Source organism: Phoca vitulina, unplaced genomic scaffold (assembly GCF_004348235.1).
Source record: "Phoca vitulina isolate PV1807 unplaced genomic scaffold, GSC_HSeal_1.0 scaffold59, whole genome shotgun sequence".
NCBI lineage: Eukaryota > Metazoa > Chordata > Mammalia > Carnivora > Phocidae > Phoca > Phoca vitulina.
The window spans coordinates 6,591,873-6,615,483 of record NW_022589762.1 but is presented as its reverse complement, the minus strand read 5'-3'; the positions used below and the strand labels follow the sequence as shown (position 1 = coordinate 6,615,483).

General features: G+C 44.6%; 1 protein-coding gene across 1 annotated transcript in view; it reads left to right on the top strand.

The window, feature by feature from the left end:
- Positions 1-23,611, top strand: part of LOC116623526 (anoctamin-2) — a 127,660-nt gene that overhangs the window by 88,704 nt on the left and 15,345 nt on the right. Inside the window, exons 7-9 of the mRNA XM_032390748.1 lie at positions 3,384-3,529; positions 22,941-23,093; positions 23,462-23,514. Of these exons, the coding sequence (XP_032246639.1) occupies positions 3,384-3,529; positions 22,941-23,093; positions 23,462-23,514 (352 nt within the window). The remainder of the gene's footprint in view (positions 1-3,383; positions 3,530-22,940; positions 23,094-23,461; positions 23,515-23,611) is intronic.

Sequence of the window (23,611 nt, the reverse complement as noted above, 5' to 3'; positions counted from 1 at the left end):
AAGTCATGTTTTCTCCTGGAGACCATCCTCTGGGAATCTTTATTCTGTTGTTCAAACCAAAACTGTTTGTTCACTAAACCTTCTACATAGCTACCAATCCCAGTTAGATCCAGCACTTCCTTGTTCTGATGGATTTCTTGTTTGTTGGATTCCACGGTTTCCTTTCTTGTTTTATATCCTTGGTTGGTGAAATTCATCCTCCAAGAACTTCACGGGGGTAGATGCGTAGAAGGATATCTTTTTTAAAACCTTGCATGGTTTATATTTCTTTATTCTGCCTTTGCACTTGATGTATAATTTGGTTGGGTATAAAATCCCTTGCTAAAAGTCAGTTTGCCTTCTCAATATTAATAGATTTTTCTAGTATTTTCTAGTGTCAAGGGCTGATGTTGAGAATTTCTTTTTTTGTTTCTAAATAATTTTTAGAGAATCTGTCTCTCTGGACATGGAAGCTTTTAGAATCCTGTTCATTATTCCTAGAGTGGTGAAATCTCATGATGATGGGCTTTGGTGGAAGTCCTTTTCCTTATCATTATGCTGAGTGGGTCCTTCCAATCCGAAAATGCATATCTTTCAGCTCTGAGACATTTTCTTCTTTTTCCTTATACTTCTTCACCATTTTCTTTTGTTTTCTCTTTCTGATTAAATGCTGGAGTTGCTAGACTGATTAATTTTCTTATTTTTTCTTTCCTATTGTCCATTTATTTGTCTTTTCTATTTTTTTCTGAGAGTTTATTGATTCTTTAACTTCCTATCATTTTATTGGATTTATTGCAGATTTAGAATTTCCCCAGTTCATTTTTTCCTCTGAATAAACTTTTTACTCCTGCTGGTATTGGGAAAATGGTAGTCAGTCACCTGGGCAATATGGGTGGACAGAGACACTAGGGCCTACTGTTCCTTAAACAATGCATTGACCAATCACTATTGCCTGCCTTTGATGGTACCTGGTACCTGAAACTCCTGAACACTTCTGAGATTGCAGCATGAGCTGGCTTGCTTTTCTCTGCTGTCTTTCACTGTAGGGACTTGGTATTCAGCCATCACGGCTTTGTTAACCCCTTTATCCACTGTCTGTCTTCCAAAATATTTATTAACATCTCTCATACACTGTTGTACTCATGACCTTGTGGTTTTAGACATTTTAAAATTCATTTACTGTCATTTTAATAGCATTTCAGAAGTGGAATGTGCTCAATTTTCCATATTTAATTAAAACCACTGACTATTCTTTACTAAAGATTTGGCCAAGTTTTCCGATTACTGGCATCTGGAGGAAAAGTCTCAGTCTGAGTTCTGATTCTGGACTGCCCCCTTCCTCCATCCTTAACTCCCTCTCTCCTTTTCCTTTTTTTCTTTTCTTCTCTCTCTCCTTTATTATTTTTTCTTCAACTCACCTTCTGTCTTGACCTGTAGACAGGGTCTCAGCCAGTCCACACTATTTGGCTTCAGAATCTTTAGGCTCCACCTAGGTTTTTTTAATTTCTTATTATCACAGAATTATTGCTTGCTCTTTTATTATGAAATACTGTATTTTACTGCTGCTTCTGTGGATCTCATTCTTTAAATCCTTCTGTGATGGTGATGATGATGATGATGATGGTGGTGGTTGGTGGTGGTGACGACAGGGACAAGGATAAATATATTGAGCTCTTAGCATGTACCAAGCCATAAGTTAAGCATGTTACATAGATTATCTCCTTTAATTGCCCCTTTGGGCTAGTTAATATTTATTTTCTCATAGATAATACAATTAAAGCTTATGGAGTTTTAATAGCCTGTCCAAGAAAATACAGCTGGTGAGTTGTAAACCTGGGTTTTAAGCAATTATTTTCTGCCATCAAAGATCAGACTTTTACCCACTACACTACACCACTATACCACGTCTTCTTGATGGCAAATGGACACAGGACACTGATCGGGCATGTACTGCATGAAGCACTGGGTGTTACATGCAAACAATGAATCATAGAACACTACATCAAAAACTAATGATGTACTGTATGGTGACTAACATAACATAAAAAAACAAAACATTATTTTTAACCATTAGATTTCCACTAACTGTCAGGAGCATATCCTAACAATGAAAGCCATACCTAAATGATATTGAGAACGGTCTTCTGGAAATAGCTGCATAGAGGTTAGATGATCCCATGTGGGGAATGTGGCAGGAATTCCTGCATTGGATGGAGCATGGACTTCAAAGTCCCTTTAACTCTTCAAGTGTATGATTCTGACTGTTCTGCTATTAATTCTCCTCCCAACTATTTCCTAGAAACTTTCTTCTAGATTGATCAACACAACTGGTACCTTGTTCCTTTACCTGATTTCATTCTCTGTGATGGTGTATCAATGGAAAGTATGAAAAAACTATACCCTCAGGCATATTTTAGCATTTAATATTAAAAATAATAATAGTTATTATCTACTGAATGCTTCCTGTGTCCAGATATTATGCTAAGGATTGTATAAACATCATTTCACTTAATCCTCAGATTAAGAATACTTAAACCATTCTTATTTTGGTTGACTTAGTCTACTCGAGCTGCCATCACAAAATATCATAGGCTGTGTGGCATAAACAACAGATACTGATTTCTCACAGTTTTGGAGGCTGGAAAGTCCAAGATCAAGGACTGGCAGAGTTTGGTTTCTAATGAGGGCCACCTTCCTGGATTGCAGATAACCACCTTCTCACTGTGTCCTCCCTCACATAGTGGAGAGAGAAAGATCACTGTCTCTTCCTTTTCTTATAAGACTACCAATCCTATTGGATTAGGACCCCAGTTTTATGACCTCACTTAATCTTAATTACCTCTTAAAAGCCCTATTATCCCCAAATGAGGTCACATCTGGGGTTAGCCTTTCAACATATGAATCTTGGGGAGATTCAATCCAACCCATAAGAGTGGTAGACAACATTTAGGTTGGCTTTAATGGAAGTATGATGCTGTTTATGTTATTAAGACCTGAAAATGTTTGAGCTGGGAGGAGAGCATCTTTCTAGTATTTTCTAGACATCCTCTCTTCCCCATGAAGAGGATGGACAGATCACCTGTTATACAATAGGATGGTCTCAACATTTGGCAAGAAGGGCCAACTGTCTTGTTGCTTCTCAAACAGTAGGAAGAGTTCAGTTTCTTTGGGTTTGAAGAAACCAGACCCTTTGTGGGGGGGACCTTTCATCATCCTGTTAAAAAACCTCACGTTGTCTTAAAGAAAGGGAAAAGTAGTCTTTTTAGTGTCCCTCTCTCAGTCCTTGGAGCAGAGATGACTTTAGTGTCAAAAAGCCTTAGTTGTTTTTTTTTTTTCCTCCTTCAGTCTGTAGAACTAACTCTGTCCTCCAGAGGCTTTTGATGACTGGTCCATTTCTTTCCCAGGAAGCTAAAGAAACTATTTCGGAAGCTGAAAGATGAGACAGAACCTGGAGAAACTGACTCTACCCACTCAAAGCATCCAGAGCAGTGGGACCTAGACTACAGCTTGGAGCCATACACTGGACTGACTCCAGAGTACATGGAGATGAGTAAGATCACATGATCTTTCCTTCCACCTGGGGGAGGTTCACACGGGGGTCTGCATGGAGGGCAAGGAAAGGGGCTAGGGAAATGACAGGGGCAGTCTCTGCATCTTCTTGGGCTTCATGGCTACACAGTGTCACCTTCAGTGCCACATGGAAGTGAGTAGGGTAGGGCAGAAGCAACCCTGGAATGAGAACCAGGAGCAACTCTATTACCACCTTGACACTAGGGTGATACACTCTTCTTCTTGGCCTTCCTCTCATCTATGAAATGAGAAGTTTGGTCTCTCAGGCCCCTTTCCATGGTTTCTGTCATTGATAAAAGGGAAATAGTGAAAGGGAAATAGTGACACTTGAAATTTAAGAATGAAAGTTCCATTAAGGAAGAGTAAAGTAATCCTAGGACACTCAGGCCAAGGATACTTATATCTTTGACTTGGAGAATATAGGAGAGTCCACCACTCTACTCAGGTGGGGCTGGGTAAAGTGTCAGCTTTTCTCTTAAAAAGTTGGGTTGTTTTGTGTAGGGGATGAGAGGTAGATTTCTAGTTACAGAACCTCTTGCTATTCTTGGCTGGAAAGCAAGAGTGCATGTAGTATAAGTTGGTGGAACACAGTCATTTCACATGTGGTTTAAAAGCCATGAGTTCTCCATTATACGTGTACTAATTTAGATTAGCCGCCTTCAAGCTCTTGGTTGCTTGTGACTAATCCTGAGCTTTTATTGGGGTGGATATTTGAGAAGCTTATTCACAAGATTTGGAACTAATGAATTAAAAATATAGGACCAAGAGGTCAGCCACATCATCTCAACATTTACTCAATCTAGAATGTGTGGAGAATCATCAATCAGATCCATCAGAAGAATCACTTGGTAATTTGTCATTGGACCTATCGTTGTGTTTGCATGATAGCTCCTTCCTCCTTTGGTTCATCACTTGTAATAGGGGGCTCCCGATGCCTCTCTGTGCACCAGGTCCCAAGCTTGTTATTTCTCATGGATATTTCTCCTCTTCTGTTTATACAAATATGTGTATGTTAAGGGTAGAGGGATGGACAGGGTCTAGAGTAGATGGCTATAAAAGGTCTGTTCTAGTTCTGGGGTTCTAACATTCCAGGTAAAATCTGTACTTTGTAATCTAAATAAACTCACCAGAGAAGGAACAATCCTTATATCTGCTTCAGGAACGATAGGCTAGGACCCAGTTGAGGTAAACATGTAGCTTCTTATGCTTTTTATCTTTATCTAAGTGCTACTGACCACTGATCCCTCTCTGGCACTGAACCAGGTATTTACACAGAGGTGATCGTGCATACTCCGGATGCCACTCCTCTGTGTCTGCCATCCTGTCAGACAGAAATTGCTGCCAGCAGTTGAGGTTTCCGCTGGGGAAGTGGCTTACGTTAAAAATCCCTGGGCTCTGTCTCCCAACCCCCAGCCCACCAACCCCAGTCCCCCTCCCCGGCCACCCAGGTATCCATGTAGGTTTTTCTGGCCTGCCTGCCTGTCTGTCCAGATAGCTGGCTATTCCAAAGCTTACTCTTTTGAGGCCTTAAGAGCAGAGACACTAGAGCTTTACCCCCTGGGTTCAAATCCTGGCTCTGTGACCAGCTATTTGGACAGCTTTGGGTAAGTGGCTAACTTTTATGTGTCTCAATTTGCTTTAGCTGTAAATAAATACATAAATAAAATAATAATTAATGATAATAATATCTACCTCATGGGATTGTTGTCTTTAATGAATTAGTATCTGCGAAGTGCTTAGAAGAATGTCTAGCACATAAAAAAGCTGTGTTGTCAAGTATTGCTGTTTCTCTTAATGGTCTTGAGGCACCAGGAAAGCAGAGTGTAGGGATATATGTGTACTTTGTCAGCCACCATATCACTGGATGGACATCCACTATGTGTAAGACTTGAGCACTTTACAAAGTAATGAGAAGAGGAAAAAAAAAACCCCGAGAACTAGATTTAGTGGCTTCTGGGAGACGTTCATACCCCGATTTTGTAGAGAGTGAAATTCATTCTGTAGATTAAACAAAACGCACACACACAAAACTCTTTACAGACTATAAGGGAACAAATCAACCATGTAACAGAAAGTTTGAAAATAGAGAAAAGAAGGGAGCAGATCTCCCAAACTTACCTCATTTCAGCCCATTTTTTATTAGCATTTTGGCACCATTTCTTCTTAGACCCTTTTTGTTATGTATATGATTTTAAAATAAAGTTGTAATCATATGCACACATTTGTTGCTCTTTTTTCAGTTAGTATTTCCAAGTTGTCATATAATATTCAAAACTAAGAGCTGCATGATAAATGATCCCTCCAATAGATGTACCATAGTTTATTTGCTGATTTTTCCAATGAAGCATATTGGAGACTCATTTTCGAATTCTTCCCCAATTTACTGATCTAATATATATTATCTTCATATTGACTCCTCAAGGTAGAGTCCTACAGATGTGATTACTAGATCAAAGGTATGGCCATTGTAAAGTTCTCAATTTATTTTACCAGATTGCTTTCTAAAAGGATTAGACCGATTCACCAAGCCCCAGGCGATGTACAAAATACTCTCCAGTGAATAAAAATTATTTAGTATCCTGAAGTAATGTGATCTGAAGGAATTATCAGTGTACAGTAAGCTTGGGATTCTCAGCCTGTGGCCACCTCATTCCACCTTGTTGATTTGAATATTCCCAGACTCATCCTTTAAGACTTAGCTTTTCAGTGTTTCCACTGTGATGTCCTCCTAGACCAAGCCCCATTCCTCCTGGGAGGAATTGCTAATTATTTGCGTTTCTGTCCCATCATTACATATGGTACACACACTGATAGTGTATCTTACAGAATTATGGTAATATTGCTCACATATCTGTCTTCTGCAGACCTAGTCTATCAGAGTCCAGTGTGTAGGAATCATGGTTTATTCATTTCCATGTCCTCCATAACCCAGCACATTTCCTGGTACATAATAGATATTCACTGTGTCTGATAAACAAATGAGTAAATGAATGATTTATTAATTAATGAGGGAAGGTTTCTTAACAAAAATAAGTGTTTAATAACAACTTTATGTGGCAAATGAAGGATCATCTTCAAAGTGGGACTTGGTTGATGGTGGGTCAAGGATGTTTTGAAGAGATTTCCAGCTGTAGGTAGAAGGTTGGACTTGATCTCCAAGGTCACTTCTGGTTTTGAGGGTCTACATACTAATTAATGATAAGAGTAAGGGAGAGCATTCCAAGGAAAAGGACTCACAAGGTCAAAGGCCACAAATAAGTGTTGCCAAATCAAATGGTGGATTTTGGGTAGGGAGGGTTTGGATGAAGATCTGGTAGGTTAATGGTGGGCCCTGAAGATCAGACAAGTTTGTGTTTCGTATCAGGCCATTAGGAGCAATTGTAAAATCTTGGCCAGTGTTTCCCTTTAGGAAATAGGCAGCAAGTACAGAGAGGAGGTAGTAAGACAAAGGAAGGAAGAAGAAACAGAGATGGACTCATTCACTTATTCTTTCATTCATCAAACACTTATGAAGCACATAAGGGGAGGAACAAGTTTAGAGACCAGGACAGAGTCAACAGTTCAGAATGATATTGATTCAGTCAACAATTCAATTGATACTGATTCAGTCTTCTGAGGAGGAGGAAGCCTGAATCACACATGGGTGTTCCCAGCTGGGTTCCACAGAAACTTACTCCCAGAATTCTTTAGGCCATTTTGCTAAGCTATCAGTCATTTTGGAGACATGACTATTTTATTTCGTATTTTATATAAGTGCAAGGACTATGTTTCTGAGTTAGATTCCTTTCATTCCTTTTGTCCTGGAATATTCTCTTCACCTTGGAAGGGAGTATTTGCTCCCATGTACAAAGTCTGGGCTGCAGACTAAACTTTACCAAATATTACTCCATCTAGTAGTGTAGGCTAAGTGAGCGTTAGGGTAGGCTCTGGAGTCCAACCACCAGGCTTCTAGTCCCCAGCCTGCATCAGCTAGTGACATGACTCTGGGCTTGATGCATAAAGTCAGCCAGGCTCAATTTCCTCATCTAGAAAATAGACTTGACAATAATAGCGCCTACCTTATGGAATGGTTCCGAGAAGTAGGTCATGGATATAGAGTAGTTAAAAACCAGTGCTAGGTACATGTAAGCTCTCCATGAATATGAACTGCCACTGTTCTCATCAAGAGTCCAATCTCTTTCCCTTTAATCTAGGAATTGACTGAAAACAGTTTGAAGCCTAGGGTGCCTGGTTGGCTCAGTCAGTTAAGCGTCTGACTCTTGGTTTCCACTCAGGTTGTGATGTCAGGGTCGTGAGACTGAGCCCTGCATCAGGATCCACGCTCAGCAGAGGGTCAGCTTGAGATTCCCTCTCTCTCCCCTTGCCCCTTCCGTCCCTGCCCCCGCTCACTCGTATGCATGCACTCTCTCTCTCAAGGAAAGAAGGAACGAAAGAAATGAAGAAAAGAAAGATAAGAGAAAAGAAAGAAAAGAATAAATAAATAAAATCTTTAAAAAAACAACAACAACAGTCTGAAGCCCTCAGTGTAGCGAGCCCTGGAGTTTCTTCCCAACCCATGAGTGTAGGGTTGGGCAGTAATGTTGATAGATGGAGGGTACCAGACTCCAAAGCAAATCTAAGAATCCCACTCAGAAGCCTTAGATGTAAACACTTAAAGATGTTTGTCTTTTCAGAGAACTCTAAGCCCTTAGGGCTCTACTTGTCAAGTCTGGCATCTCAAATGGGCTCTTTTTGTCATCTGTTGATCTAAAACCCACAAGCTTTTGTTCCTCCAATCATCTAAAAAATAATCACTATTGTCTTCCTGCTTCAGGAATTCAATTATCCCCCTTCAAGCCTTCCTCCAGCTTCTTGAATACAGCCCAAGTTTTGAGGCCCTTAATGTGGGTGATAAGACAGATTTCTTCTGTCATTCACATAATCATTAGAGGAAATCTCATTTTTCTTGGTCATGAGTTTACATCCTGTCAAACCTCAATAGAAAGGGGGGTGCATTGTGCTTGCAAACGTAAATATTCATTCATTTGGAGTGAAGGCCAGATGACTTTGGAGGGCCAAGGGCTATCTCTCCCCCCCCCAACCCCCGTTGTATAGATGTGTCCACCAAGACCCGTGAGCATCACCCAGCGGATGGATATGCACGAGACAGGTCTGCTCAGAGACCAGGGTTGCAACACCATCCTAAAATTGCAGATTTGAAGGAGCATCCCAGAAATGGCATAGACCCTGTCTTCTCCTCCAAGATTCCTCTCTGACTTTGCATCAACCCCAGCTGGGGAGAAGCCTGCTCAGTATGATCCAGAACCTTTTTTATTCATGGCTCCTTACCTCACTGGTTTTGTCTCTACTAAGAATTTTGCATTCCCACTCAAGCCCTCACCGTTCCTCCTTTTCTTCTTCTTCCTCTTCTTTTTTCTAATTAATTAGTTAATCTTTAAAAGAGTTTACTTATTCATTTGAGAGAGAGAGAGCATGAACAGGGGGAAGGGCAGAGGGAGAGGGAGAAGCAGACTCCCCGCTGACCAGGGAGCCTGAACTGGGGCTCGATCCCAGGACCCTGGGATCATGACCTGAGCAGAAGGCAGACACTTAACCAACTGAGCCACCCAGGTGCCCCTATCTTCTTTTTTATTATTGTCTGTGTTCCCCATGCTATACTTTTCATCTCCATGGCTTATTTATTTTATAACCAGAATGCTTACCTCCTTTATGTGACTGCAGATGCATCCTAACTTGTCCCCTGCTTCTTTTCCCCCCCTCTTTCCCATTTCCTTCTCACTTTTTAAAATGGCTTTTCTAAAATGCAGTCCAGAGCATGTTTTCTTTTCTACATAAAATCCTTCAATGTTACTGACTTCCCTTAAGTTAAAGTTCAAATGCCCTGCAGGGCATAGCTTGCAAGGTCAGCCAGGAGCTGGCTCTGCAAATACGCACCTGCTTATCTCCTGCTTCCAGGGCTGGATTTGCCTGTGCTGGTCTGTCTGCCTGCAGCAAGTTCTTGCTGAGTTGCTCAGGCTCAGACATGTCTCTTGGAAGCAGTTTTGGGTTCTTCCATGGACAGTTCTTCTTGTCTCCTACACCTGCTTTGGTAGAGGAAAAAATGTGAGTGTTTGAGGGCAGAAACCCTCTTATTCCTCCCTAGTCTCAACTGGCACAATTCCTGGAATGTAGTAAGACCCAAATAAAAAGGTTTCTTTCTTTTTTAAAGATTTATTTATTTATTTGAGAGATAGAGAGAGCATGAGCAGGAGGGGCAGAGGGAGAGGGAGAGAGAATCTCAAGCAGACTCCCCACTGAACATAGAGGCTGATGCAGGGCTGGATCTCATGAACCTGAGATCATGACCTGAGCCAAAACCAAGAATTGGAAGCTTAACTGACTACGCCACCCAGGCTCCCCTCAATAAAATGTTTCTTGAATGAATGGCACTTTAGCTTCCTTCCTTCAGTGACAGAGAAATAGAGGCCTTACTTCTTTCTATCCCATGATAGTTGGGCCAGCCTTCCTTTTCACTGTGGACATATTTATTTATTTATTTTTTAAAAAGATTTTATTTATTTATTTGAGAGAGAGAATGAGAGAGAGCATGAGAGGGGGGAAGGTCAGAGGGAGAAGCAGACTCCCTGCTGAGCAGGGAGCCTGATGCGGGACTCGATCCTGGGACCCCAGGATCATGACCTGAGCCGAAGGCAGTCGCCCAACCAACTGAGTCACCCAGGCACCCCATCACTGTGGACATATTTAGATATATTTTTTATATGCAACAATTTTCATCTCCCAAGACCAAAGTGAACCACGTTTATGATCATGGCTTCCCTCAGAGAAAAGTCCCTTCTGGCTTTAATTTGCCCCTTTGCCTTCAGGGACCAAGTCATTAGTGGAAGTGGACAGAGTAGAATGCTGTCCCTCAGACTCATATTTAAGCTCAACTCTGATTTCATGTCCTCTCTCTGCAGTGCCCTCATCCTGGCCATCCCCGAGGGCATTGCTGGGTCAGGACCTGTGCCAGGCACCAGGCCCGCAGGGGTGACAAGTGGGACCCAGGCCCTTCAGGACCTCAGGGGCTAGCGGCAGAGAGAGAGGGGGGCAGACAGTTACAAGCAAGGGCCCCGTGGTCACAAAACAAAAACGAAACAAAACAAAACGCAGCTAACTTTGCTTTCTTTGGAGAGGCTAGGCCCTGAAAGCTTCCGTTTGATTGAGCAGAGGTGTGTTATAGAAAATTGTCCGTTCTCTTCTTTGTTCCTGGCTGTCATTGCCCGCTTACCAAACTTCTTTGGGTTTTGGAACCCATGTACTGAGGCTGAACAAACTCTGGTCTGAAAAGAGGAACTCCCCTCCCAGCCACCACCTCAGGCTTGTTTTGAGGCATTGGATGAGGCCAGGAGGAGAATCCATCCCCAGGGAGACATTTCTCCGCTCCTCTGCCTGGAAACTCCGCTCCTGGGACTGTTCCTGTGTTTCCGACCATGGGGAGGGCTCCACCGCCCTCCAGGCCCCAAGCTGAGAAATCGCAACATCGCTGTTCTTCCACTCTTCTGTCCAGGGGGTTTGATCTTGCCTCTGGAATATCTCTGGAAGATGCTGCTTCTGCTCAGCCTCTGAACCTTCTGCACCTGGTGTTTTGCCTGGCACACCCTCAACACAGCCCTTTGCATCCACCACCATCTTGCTACTGCCCTGTTTATGCTTTCCAGCGTTAGCGGTGGTCTTACCATCCTTTGTTCAAAGACTTCCAGGGTTCCCATATCTTTACCAAGGCCTCTGTGGGACATTCTTTCAATGTATTTAATCCTAGGCCCCTTTACACATTCTTGGTCCAGCCAAAATGGACCCCAACAGACAATTTCTCACCCATAGTCTCCATTTCACTCCTTTTGTGTCTGACCTTCCCTAGCCACCTTGCCCTGGGACTCCCTGGGCCTTCTCATTCTGGTGTCACCTCCTCCCCAAAGCCCCTCCCCTTCCCTTCCCTCCGTGCCCTTCCCCTCCCCTCCCTCCTCCCCCATGCCTCAGGATTTTAGCCTCCCCCACTCCCACCCCAGGATTTCAGACAAGCTGCCTCCTAAGACAGCAATGCCTCTGATACCTCTTGGTAACTAACTTCCTGGGGACAGGCACCAGCCCTGAAAACACACCAGAGAGCCCTGTGAAGGAGTGACTGAACACAGGAGGGTATCCCTTCTCTGGCTCCGCCTTTCTCTTATCTAGGCTGAAACATCTCGCTTCTAGCAAAGCTGCAGTCAGTTCTCATGTACTAATGGGCTGGTAATCCAATGGGTGGATTCCCAAGAATGGGGGTTATCCATGTTTCTCTTTCTCTGTCCGCCTCCCCCTTTCCTGTCTCCCCCTCCCCCTCCTCCCCTTTGCTTCTGCCTTCTCCCCTCCCCCAGCTCAGGCCTATTATGTACTCCTTTCCAGTGAGTAAGCCAAGGAAATAAGAGAAGACGTAATATGAACCCTTCCATGCTGCTTGTAGGTAGCAGCCCTGGGAAACAGCTTGCCGGGGGAAGAGAAGAGAAGTCCACAAATGTCAAAACCTTGTTGGAGGCGATAGTTTCTGCCATCCCTACGGACAAGTAAGGTTTGGTGGTAGTAATCCTATCACTGCTTCTGATTCCTCTGCACCTCTGTCTTCATAGTGAAGCCCCTTTTCTCTTCAGATGATCACTGTAGGGCAGAGCAAGGAGTCTCTCTTCTTCCCGTCTTCACAGGGTGTCTGTCAGGTGAGAAGCGGGTGTGAATCCAGCTCTGCCTTTATCAAGAAGTGTGACCCTGAGCACGTCATATCATCTCTCCGTTCACTTCACTTTCCTCCTTGACATGACAGGGAATTAGACCAGATGACGATTTTTTCCTTGCAGAGATGTGACCCACGGGTCTGTGGTCAAAACCAACTGTGGAATAGGTCACAAGTTAGGTGCTACTACTGATCATATAGTTTAAAAATATAAGGTAAAGCAGAGTCAATGTTACCCTCACTTCCTCATATTTCTAGATTATTTTTGAGTGAGAGAGCAAGAGAAGTTTCAGCATGCACAAAACCTGGCCACCCCAATGGAAGTGAATGATGCACATAATCATTTTGCACTGAGTGTCTTGACAAGAATAAAGAGTTGCAAACTGGACCAGGTAACCTCCTGGGACACTTCCAGTGCTGGCATCCCAGTTCATACATCCAGCTAGACAATGCACCTTGAAGGCAAGAGGCGCAGGAAGTGATGCAAGGTGCCTAAGGTTGCCCCACAGACCCATTAGTGGAACTGGGGCTAGAGCCCCTTTCCAGATCATTGCACAAGACACTTTCCTCAGGACCCATGGGAACTTGGGCTTTCATGGAGGGATAGGGGTAGAGGGAGATTTCTTCCTTCCTTCCCAACAGGTTGGACCTCCCAATTCCAGAAAGACCCTTGTCTTGGGCTTTGAACAAAAATGAGAGCAGTGAAACCAAAGCTGCCCACTCCCTCTGGTGTGCCTGACATAGTGATCCCTGGCTCCACTCTCAGCTGTCAGCTTCCTTCCCCGTGATCCCCAGGACCACCCATGCAGACAGGAAGTGCATTGAGCCCACTCTGAGCCTGTCAGTTGTAATGGTGAGGCAGGTCATCAGTTGAGGGAAGCAGCAGGGAGAGATGTATTATATTTACATGTTTCTAAATTGAGCTGGAACCAGGGCTCAGGGCCCAGCAGGCATGGGGGAATGGCCCTGAGGTGAAGGGGAAGCTGGGAGTAGGGGGTGGAGCTGGGAGTCAGCCTGTGGAGGTAGGGAGCTACCTCTAGGCAGCACCCGGTGGTGGAGATAGGCTGGCCCCAGACAAAGAGAAACCTGAGAGTGAGGGATTAAGCTGGAGAAACCTGTGAAGGGAGCAGCAAGCTTTCGAGGGAATCTCCAATATCAAACCCTTTTCCTGAAGAGCTTACTAAGGGGGACTAAGGGGGACTTCAAGGGTAGTCTCCCACCCCCACCGCTGAGGGGAGGAAAGAATGCTGGCCCAGGAGCAGGCCGTGACATTAATCATCACTGTCCCCAACCCCAAAATGAGGCTTCAAAGCTTTTTGGCCACAGGCCCCTCACAGCCCCATTGTGGAGTTTTCCTCAGAGCCTGATGGGAGGAAATTCTTCAGTTGCTTTAAGGGCTGCAAGCGAAGTTCTCTGACACTTAAGGCAGTCTGACTTTTACAGAGTGGAATTTGGCATGAGAATGTAGGCCTGAACTTAATTCTGGAAGTTCCAAAAGAATCTCTTGATCAAGTTTCATTACCGTTTTATCAGATAAATAAGTGATACAATTGAACACCAGTGGCCTATGTTCATATTCACAAAATTGTGAAGGGAGCTTCTTGAGGGCAGGAATTGTGTCTTATTCATTCATAGCACCTAACCACAGGGCCTGGCATACAGTAGGTGCTTAATAAATGTTTGAAGAAGGAAGAAGAGGAATAAAGAGTGAAAGAGATAATCCTATAGAAAGGACCTTGAAGACAAAGTGATAATTGGACTCTATAGACATCACTGTTCACCAGAGCTCTCCAGAACCCCTGGCTGTGTTGATTTAGGTGGGACAATCTACCCCTTGACTTCCTCCAACCAGAGGCCAAGATGCCTTATTTTCAAGTGTTTATGATGAGGGAATGCTGTCCTCTCAAACGCAGATCTCCTACAGCAATACAAATTGGTAGACTTGTCCAGTCATCCGGGTAGTTCAGGCAAAATATCCCATGTAATAGTCAGCTACTGCTATGATAAAGCTTTATAACAGATAGCCCAAAGTCTCAGTGACTTGCAACTGAGACAGAGAATAAAGAGCAATGGAAAGAGCTGGCTCCAGACATTACTGTCTTCCCCTGGGTAATGATCAGGTAAAGGTAGCCACTTATTAAAGAGTGGAAAGGTTCAGATACACCAATGACTTAGGTGACATCCAAGATCCCTTCCATATTCCAATATCCTTTGGTCATGGATGGTGGGGACCACACTGGGTAATTTCCAAGTTTCCAACAGACCAGACCTATAAATCTAGTCCCAAGGGTGCCTTAGCTGTAAGTGATGAAATATTCCAGAGTACCTGTACAGTCATCAGCACTGAAGCCCGAATATTCTTTCATAGAACTCCAAGATTGTATGCTACAAGGCAATGGCTCAACGAGCCAGGAAATTCCTTTCCCTGAGCCATCCTGTCTATACAGACTGAGTCATCTCACTGGATAATCAAGCACCTGCCATCTTCTCCAAATGGCATTTAAACACAGTTCAGGCAGTATCCAGGGTCTCATCCCAGTATTTCTGGGAAGTAGGGTGAGTCACAGGTCATCTCTCTCTCTCTCTCTCTCGCTTGCTTTTGAAGCATACATTGCTTGTCATTTTCTGTGCTAAGAGTCCCTCTCCCCATACGTACTTAAGAGAAAAGGCAAGAGTATATCTGGATACCATACCCCTCAGTGTACTACAGAAGGCTCCTGACATGCAGGAGATGCCCAGTCAGTGCTTGTGAAATGAGTGGATGAGTAAATGGAAGGCAGTCTTTAAGATAAAAACTTACTGAGAACTACATCACTTTCCCATTTCTCTTCTTGCTGTAACAGCCAGGAAGCTCAGAGTACACTCGGTTGCTCAGTCATAGCCCCGGAATGGGTCCTTAGAGTTTGCATATTTGTTTCTCCTTCCTTCCTTTGTCATTTCCTTTTTTTTCTAAAATTCCATAAACCTAATTTTGTGTTCTTTTTGTTGACTTTTTCACAGCCCTTTGGGAAGATGAAGGGCAAAGGAATAAAGGAAACAAAGGTTCTCAGACATGATTTGTTGCTTGGGAACTTCTTTCTGATCACGCTTAGTTTCATTGCCCTTCCACCTCATGGACTGTGTTACCACAGCCCAAATGGGTGGATGGAGGATGGATGGATGGGTGGATGGATGGGAGGAAGGAATGAATAACTGGTTTTCACATTCCCATTTTGCAGGTGGATAAAGTAAACAAGAGTGAGTAAGCCAGGTCACTCATTTGTTCACAATAAACATTTACTGGAAATTCACCAGGCTGTTCTCTGAAAATCAGAAATAAATCAGTAGATCTCACCACTCAATTCTCTCTAGTTTTAAGAAGCTGAATTAGGGGGCTCCTGGGTGGCTCAGTTGGTTAAGCATCTGCCTTCAGCTCAGGTCATGATCCCAGGGTCCTGGCATCAAGCCCCACAACGGGCTCCCTGCTCAGCAGGGAGCCTGCTTCTCCCACTCCCTCTGCCTCTCCCCCTGCTTGTGCTCTCTCTGTCTCTCTCTCAAATAAATAAATCTTTAAAAAAAAAAAAAAGCTGAACTAGGTCCACTGATACAAGTTTTTTGAGGTGGCACAAATGTAGGCCAGACAGGAGCAATGACACACAAAATGGCAGGGACAGCTCCAACGCACCAGCTATAGAAGACATGGGAGTGAAGATGCTTTGGAGAGTGAAAATATCAGTACAGATTGCCTGACAGGAAGATTAGAAATCAGATTGGAGAAGATACAGTAAAGGAAACTTAAGAGACATGAGAGCAGCTAGGGAGAGGGATGGACACTATCGCATCAGGGCCAAATATTTACCTTCTTGTGTGGTGAAAGGACATTGAATTTGGTTGGCATCAGAAGCTATCTTTGTTTCCCAGCTTCATCAGTTGCTAGGTCCGTGGCCCTGGGAAAATTATTTCACCTCTCTGAGACTCAGCTTTCTTAATGGAAAAATGGAAATAATAATACTTGACATTGAAGATTATTTTTATGAACCAGAGAGGATGCTGCCTACACAGGGTAGATGTGTAGGAAATGTTGGTTGAAGCTCCACGAAGTCTGAGCATTGGAGTTTGGTTTAGAGGCTATGGAAGGGGATCAATGTGCAGATTTTTCCAGAAGAGCACAGTGTCCAGGTTTTAAGTTCCCCGTGGCTGAGAGCCACATTCTCCTGCCCTTTGCTGTGGTCATCAGCAGGGTTCATCCCAGAAGGCTCCCACGGCGCTAGCCTCTTTTCCCAAGGTAGAGAAGAGGGCTGCTTATGGACTGGTCTATATCGTACTATCAACCTGTGTTCTGCTGTTAAAACTAGACTCTGAATTGTCGAGTAGCAGGACTCTAAAAAGTCACTGGACCTTCTTTGTCCATCTGAAGAAACTAGTATTTCACAGTTCATGTGGCGGTGAGGAAAAAGTGGGGACTGGGTCTCCCTTAATCACAAAGAATTGAAGAGAATATGCCTTGCCAATCTGTCCCAATGTTGCATTGATTTGTATGCAGTAAACTCTTAATATTTAAACTGTTCCTTCAAGCCTGTTCCTTCCTGTTATGACTTCCAGAGTTTCTGAATTGAGCCCAATCCATTGTATAAACCCCAAGTGACTCTGTACATATTGAAGAGGAATTCCACTTACTTCTTTATTTCCTAAGTTTGTTTGGAAATTTGGATCAGTGGTTTTCAGGACAGATCTTAACTACCAACCCTATAGCGAACCTTCAAATGCCTCCTTTACTTTGTTCTTCAAGTCAAGCCCAGTGGTTGTGAAGCCCTATGGATCTGCTGGTAAACATGAATTATTCCTGCCCCGGTGCTCTGTGAATGCTGCCATTAGAGTTCTAACTCTGTGACACCAGCAGGGTTTGTTTACATGTCCACCTTCTCCACTGTGTACTAGGAGCTCCTGGGAGGATGGCACAGTAATCTGTTCATCTTTGTTTCCTGGCAGTAGACATGGTGCCCAGCATATAGAATATGCTCAATAAATGATAGTTGGATGAATGAATGAATGGTGAATGATGGACACTGAGAACCTTCTTATATTCTTTCAGGGCTTTTAACTGTTTTCCAAAGCAGTAGAGGCCCATGCTCATGCCCTCATTATCTCTTCCTATTTAATGATCAACCGACACTTGCAATTCCTTTTTACACCAGATACTCTCGGTGCTGAGCCCAGTTGGCTTCTCTTGCCCTCAGGGGAAGGGCGTCACTGGGTACAGCCTTGAAATATGGGCTGATGAAATAAACAGCGATGACCTTCCCTTGCTCTATTTTCACATAAGCATTTATATTAATGGACTGTTCCTAGCTGAATCTTTTCAGCGAATGCTTCCTGAGTGAGAAGACAAACTCACACCAATGTGTCCCTTAATAATTTCCATGTATTGTTTGTTAGTGGTTCAAGAAAGGGAGGATTCTTAAGCCCCCAGTTTTTAATCCCCTTAAGAAGACTGTGTTACTTTCACTAAGCTATAGAAAGTTAAGGGAAAAAATACTGTAATGATTTTCATTAGATTTAGACTCTCCTGACTGACTGGTTTTATACTCACTTTCTTCCAAGTCTTCCATGCAAGTTACAGCACGGAGAACTGCCGTGTGGAGGTGTCAGCATTTCATGTCCCATCTTTCCTCACCGTCACTAAGTACAGTGATTTCCCTTCACACAGTTGAGTCAGCCTCTTTTTGTATCTGTTTTGTGTTTATAGCTGGTGAAAAAATAAGCTTGTATTTATGAACCAACTAACCTCTGGACACCTACTGTGGGATAGGCACCACACAAAATTGTGAGGACTCAGAAAAGAATCAGATATGTCCATGGTCCCCAGGGGTTCCCCATCTAGGGAGCAAATCAAATAGACCAGTAGAGCGACATGTGCAAGGCATGATGGGAGTGAGGTGGAGAGATGCCCATGGCACTCACTTCTGCCTGGGTGAGGTGGTGGGACTGAGGCTCTTCATAGAGAAGGTTAGGTTTGAGTCGGACCTGAAATATGGATTGTAATTCATTCAGCACACAAGAAGAGAAGGAAAATTAGAGCAGCACAGATAGTAGTGGTATGTATGAAGGCTCAGAAATATGGAAAATGTGGTGAGTTCGAAGAGGTACAAATGGCTTTTGAAATGGTTGGAAAGCAAGCAGAGTGGGTCTCCAAGCTTACCAGCTAAATATTAGCCCTGAGCTCAGAGCATGGGTGGGGAGGACATGTGTCTGGAAAAACAAATTAGGGTTAGATCACGAAGGGTCTTGTATGTCATGACAAGGATCTGGGCTTGAGAGAGAGAGAGAGTGTGTGTGTGTGTGTGGGGGGGGCATGCGTGCGTGTGTGCATGCACACTTATGCATGTATGTGTGTGGGCACATGAGCCCATGTGTGATGGGAGTGTGGTTTCACTGAAGAATTTTAAATTAATGAGTAAAAACTGTGTTCGATCAAGAGCTTTTCCACCAATCCTGGCCAATCTTTTCTACCTAATGCGCTATTTTTCTTCTTTAAGCAGATTGTCCTGGAATGTCCTTGCTGGAAGCCATCTTGTTTAGTTTAATCCACTCCTCCTTGTTATTTTAACCTAAGCCCAGATAACGAAGGCCAAGATTTTAATTGTCTCCAGCGTCAGGCAGTATGGGGCTGGTGTTGATTTTAGAAGGTCCTGGAGAGTGAGAGGAGAAAAGCAATGGAGTTTGTGCCTCCGAGTGTTTCCAGTCTTTGTGCTTCCAGCTCAGCATTTCTGGAGCACTTTACAGCAGGCCTTGTAAAGATTTAGTTGAAAATCAACTTATGGATTCCTCCCTAATTGGCTTGGCCAGGTTTAATCTGTTACTGGTCAAGCCAAGCTGGCTTCTATTATGCAGTGCACTGGGGTTCCCAGGGACGTTCTTATCCTAATGGAGGCTGGCTGTTTTTAGAAGCAAATCGTGGTGTTGATGAAGGCCGGTATCGTTGTGTCGAAGTGAACCCAGAAGGACGCCCATCTGATACAGCATTTAGGTCTTTGACTAAAAAGAAAAAGTCTTGGATTTGGCATGTGTATGCTAGAGGGTTAGAGTTTTATAACTCTTTTCTCCACAAGATAAAACAAAGCTTCCTATTTGTTTCTGCCTCTTTGGGCCGATTCCTGGAAATGTGCAGTGTACCCCCTCTAAGCAGGAAGCACCTGCAGCTTAGAACATCTGCAGAGAGGGGCTCCTCGTGGCCTCGGGTACCCTGAGGAACATTGGAGCAGGGACGGGGGTGCCCTGTCACTGCAGGCCTGGAACCACTGGCCTTTGCTGAGTCCACCCCCTTGAGGTCATCCAGTGCTGGACACACAGACTTACATGACAAGGAGAAAAATAAGAACCGTGTCATGGCCTTGGGGTAATTCAGGCACACCGTGAGCATTTAGCCACCACTGAAAGTCGTTTATGTAGACCCAAGAGAGACCAAAGGGAGCCTGTGGGTCTGGAGAGTTTATGAAGGTAAAAAAGCAAACCATCAAGGCAACCCCAGGGAGAGGGCTCATCTCTGTCCCTGGAGATCACGTGAAGGAAAGGAGAGTGAGTGCACAGTCCTATTTTCCTATTTCCTGGAAGACCCTGGGTGTCTGGGTGCCATTTGCACAAGTATGGTGAGGGCGTTCTGTCTACATTTAAAGAGTAACCTGCCCCTTCCTCCCCCTACCAGTCTCCTTGCAAGGCCTTTGTTGGGGCTTTGGAGAGTTTGCATGGTTTTGCTCAAGGAAGTCACTGACAAGAAGAAGAACACTTGCCCTGTAGAACTGAGCTCATTAGAATCAAGAAGACCAACTTAGAAGGCCATAAATAAAGACACGTTCATATATATGCTTAAACACAGACATGCATTTTACAGGTTTTAGAAAACTAGTCTAACATCTGTTTTGCTTTCCTTGTTAATTCCAACCCCCCACCCCCTCTGCCCCCACCCCTACCCCTGACTCTAAAGTGAATTCCTCAGCAAATCCTGATTTAAAAGATGCCTTAGACCCTGCATTTTGAACTGGCTCCCAGAACTTGTTTTTGAAGATTTCTCCTCCCCCTCCCCACTGCCCCAACCCCTTCAGCCAGCCAGCTTGGCAGGCCTTCATTCCAAGATCCCAACCTTGACAAATCTGCGACTTCTGGTGCATTTTGCCACCAACTGACACCTGCCAGTCTCCTGGGGCCAGCTGAGAATCCACTGGCCATCAAGGACCACGGCAGAGACAGACTTGCATCAGCAAGAGCAATAACCCACAACTGTGGGCCCAAGCAAACTGCCGAATCAAAAGCAGTTCCATGCATGTTCTCTTTCTTCAAACTGCTGTGGTAGGCATATCCCTCTGTGAACATTTTCTATTTTATTATTACTTTTTTAGTTTAGATCCTGGGTTTTCATTCTTTATTTGAATATCCTAGAATCTTGAAGTTTGTCCAAGAAAATGAGAATCACAGTATCATTACAAATCAGACCTCAAGAGGAATTTAAACCTGTCTCTTCAGAACTTATCAATGAGGATGCTGAAGCCCATTGAAGCAGAGAGCATTACCCAAGGACATATGGCTAGTGAGAAACATATCCAGGGCTAGAGGTCAGGCCTCCTGACTCTCATTCAGGGCTTTTTGTGTCTGTTTAACATATCCGTATGCAGTATACATTGCAACCACCTGTGAGTATTGATATTTATCTCAATAAGGGGATAAATAACAGATAACATTATTGAACAATTATTAAGTGGCAGAAATTGTTCTAAGCGCTTAATTTGTGCAATATCATTTACCCTCGTGACAACCTAGATGGGCATTGTCATCCTCGATTTGCAGTCAAAGTAACCAAGACCTGGAGAAGTTAAATAAGTTGCCCTTGGTACGTAGGGGGTTCCTATTAGACTGTGGCTTTCCTGGGACTCAGGACTGTGGTGGCTGAGCCCCTAGGGATGGATGGGGCCCTTGCCTGTCTAGTGGAAAAGAGGTATGAGCACACAGTGAGGGCTGTAACAGAGGCAGGCACCAAGGTGGGGCGAGGGTAGAGCAGGAGGAAGATGGCAAGGAGATGGCATTTGAATGGTCTTGGGGATGCATAGATATTGTTACCTGGAGAGCAGGTGTACAGGCGAGTGGGGGCACCTGCTGCCTTCAGGGAAGACCCCGAGGGGGAGAAACCCGGTGCCAGAAGGCAGAAGCTCGATGGCTGTGGGGGAAATGTGGAGAGATGGGGCTAGAGAAGTAGGTGGGGAGCAGACTGAAGTACTTGCCTCCCAAGATAAGGAATTTGGCCTATAGCCAAGAAACAGAGGGGAGCCCACAGCCATTTTTATGAGAGGTAAGTGACAGGATCAGACTACTGGGGGTTTTGAGGGAAGAGACTATAGAGCCCTGGGCAGACTGGTGACAAAGGAAGCAGTTAGGGGGTCATGCAGTTGCCCAGGCTGAAGTAATGAGGGGCTGGAAACCGTACAGCCATCTGTTTGGCTCAGGCTTCCTCCCCTCCTTTGCTCACACTGCTTCCTCTGCTTGGAATGCTCTCTTTAGTCCAGGCCCGTCTTTCAAGACCAAGCTCAGGTGTTTGATCTGGAGGCTCTCCTCAGTCCCCAGCCTGAATAGGCTTGTGCTCCCCCTCCCCTGGGTCTCTGCTACCTCTGGTACATTCCTCGTTCTCTCTTGGCACGCAGAAAATCTCGGTGCACATCTTTGTGTACATTTCTCTCTTCTGCTTTACACCCAGCTCCCTGAAAGCAGGACCAGACCTTTGCCTCCTGAAATACTTGGCAACGTGCCTGACATTCAGTGAGCTCTCAATAAATGTGTGATGAATGAATAAACTTTCTAAATAAAGGCAGTGACTATGGATATGGAAAGAAGAGGCCAAATTTGGGAGGTGTTTTTTTTTTTTTTTAAGTTACATCAGGGGTTGGCAAACTATGGCCCACGAAGGCACCTGGGTGGCTCAGTCGTTAAGTGTCTGCCTTTGGCTCAGGTCATGATCCCAGGGTCCTGGGATCGAGTCCCACATTGGGCTCCCTTCTCGAGGGGAAGCCTGCTTCTCCCTCTCCCACTCCCACTGCTTGTGTTCCTGCTCTCGCTATCTCTGTCTCTGTCAAATAAATAAATAAAATCTTTAAAAAAAAAACAACTATGGACCATGGGCCAAATCCAGCCCACTTTATGTACTGCTTTTGTGAATAAAGTTTTATTGGAACACAGCCAAGCTCGTCTGTCCACGTGTTGTCTCTAGCTGCTTTTGCTCTACAATGGCAGAGTTAAGTCATTGTGACAAGACTGTGGCCTGCAAATGCAAAAGTATTTACTATCTATACACTTACTGAGAAAGGTTGTCAACCTGTGAGTTAGAGGACCAGGATTAGTGACTGGAGATAAAGAGTGATGGAAAGGAGAGAGTCAAGACTTCTCCTTTTCTCACATCTCCTCACTGTGCCTAACACAGAGCTTTGCTCTGGGGTGATGGCCTTGGCCTGTGGGCCTGCAGGCACTGAGAGAGAAAGACCCATGACTGTGGGGCAGGAGGAAAAAGGATCCTAGGAGACCAAGTTGGGAAAGAGACCCCATAAGAAAAGACAAGGGGCCATAGCTGCAAGGCGAAGTTTACCTAGATCCTGCTTCTTCCTGGTGAAGCTTCTCATGCTCTTCTCTCTCTTAGTCATCCAGTTTGGCTTTGTCACCCTCTTTGTGGCCTCCTTTCCTCTGGCACCTGTGTTCGCCCTCCTCAACAATGTCATTGAAGTACGGCTTGATGCAAAGAAGTTTGTGACCGAGCTGAGACGGCCAGATGCCGTGAGAACCAAAGATATTGGTATGTCCCCTGCTTAGAGATCATGGCATGCCCTCCACCTCCGTTGGTCCCCTCGGGCTCCCCACCACCACCTGCCACCACCATCGCACTCTGGATTCAGGAGGGCTGGGGGAAGCCCTTGCCTCTTTATCCCTTGGAGCTCCTCATCCTCATATCTTTGGGCTCTGGGAGGCCTTTATCCACACCCACTTGTCCACCTGGTTTCCAGACAGGGTGGCACCTAAGCCTTTCTAGGCAAGCCCATTCCTGGGGGGCCCTGCAAACCTCCACTGGTACCTTGCCCGTGGAGCATCACCCTGAGCTGCAGCCTTGTCAGTCACCAGGCCAAGGGTGGGAGTGAGCCAGATGCCCTGCTTTCTGTCTTACAGGGATTTGGTTTGACATTCTCTCTGGGATCGGCAAGTTCTCCATTATCAGCAATGTAAGTGTTCCATCTGTGACACCCTAGCTCTGTGGGAAGGGAGCTGCAGAGGGGGCCTCCAGAGGAGCTGAGGTCTTCAAAGCAGGGTACCAGCCCT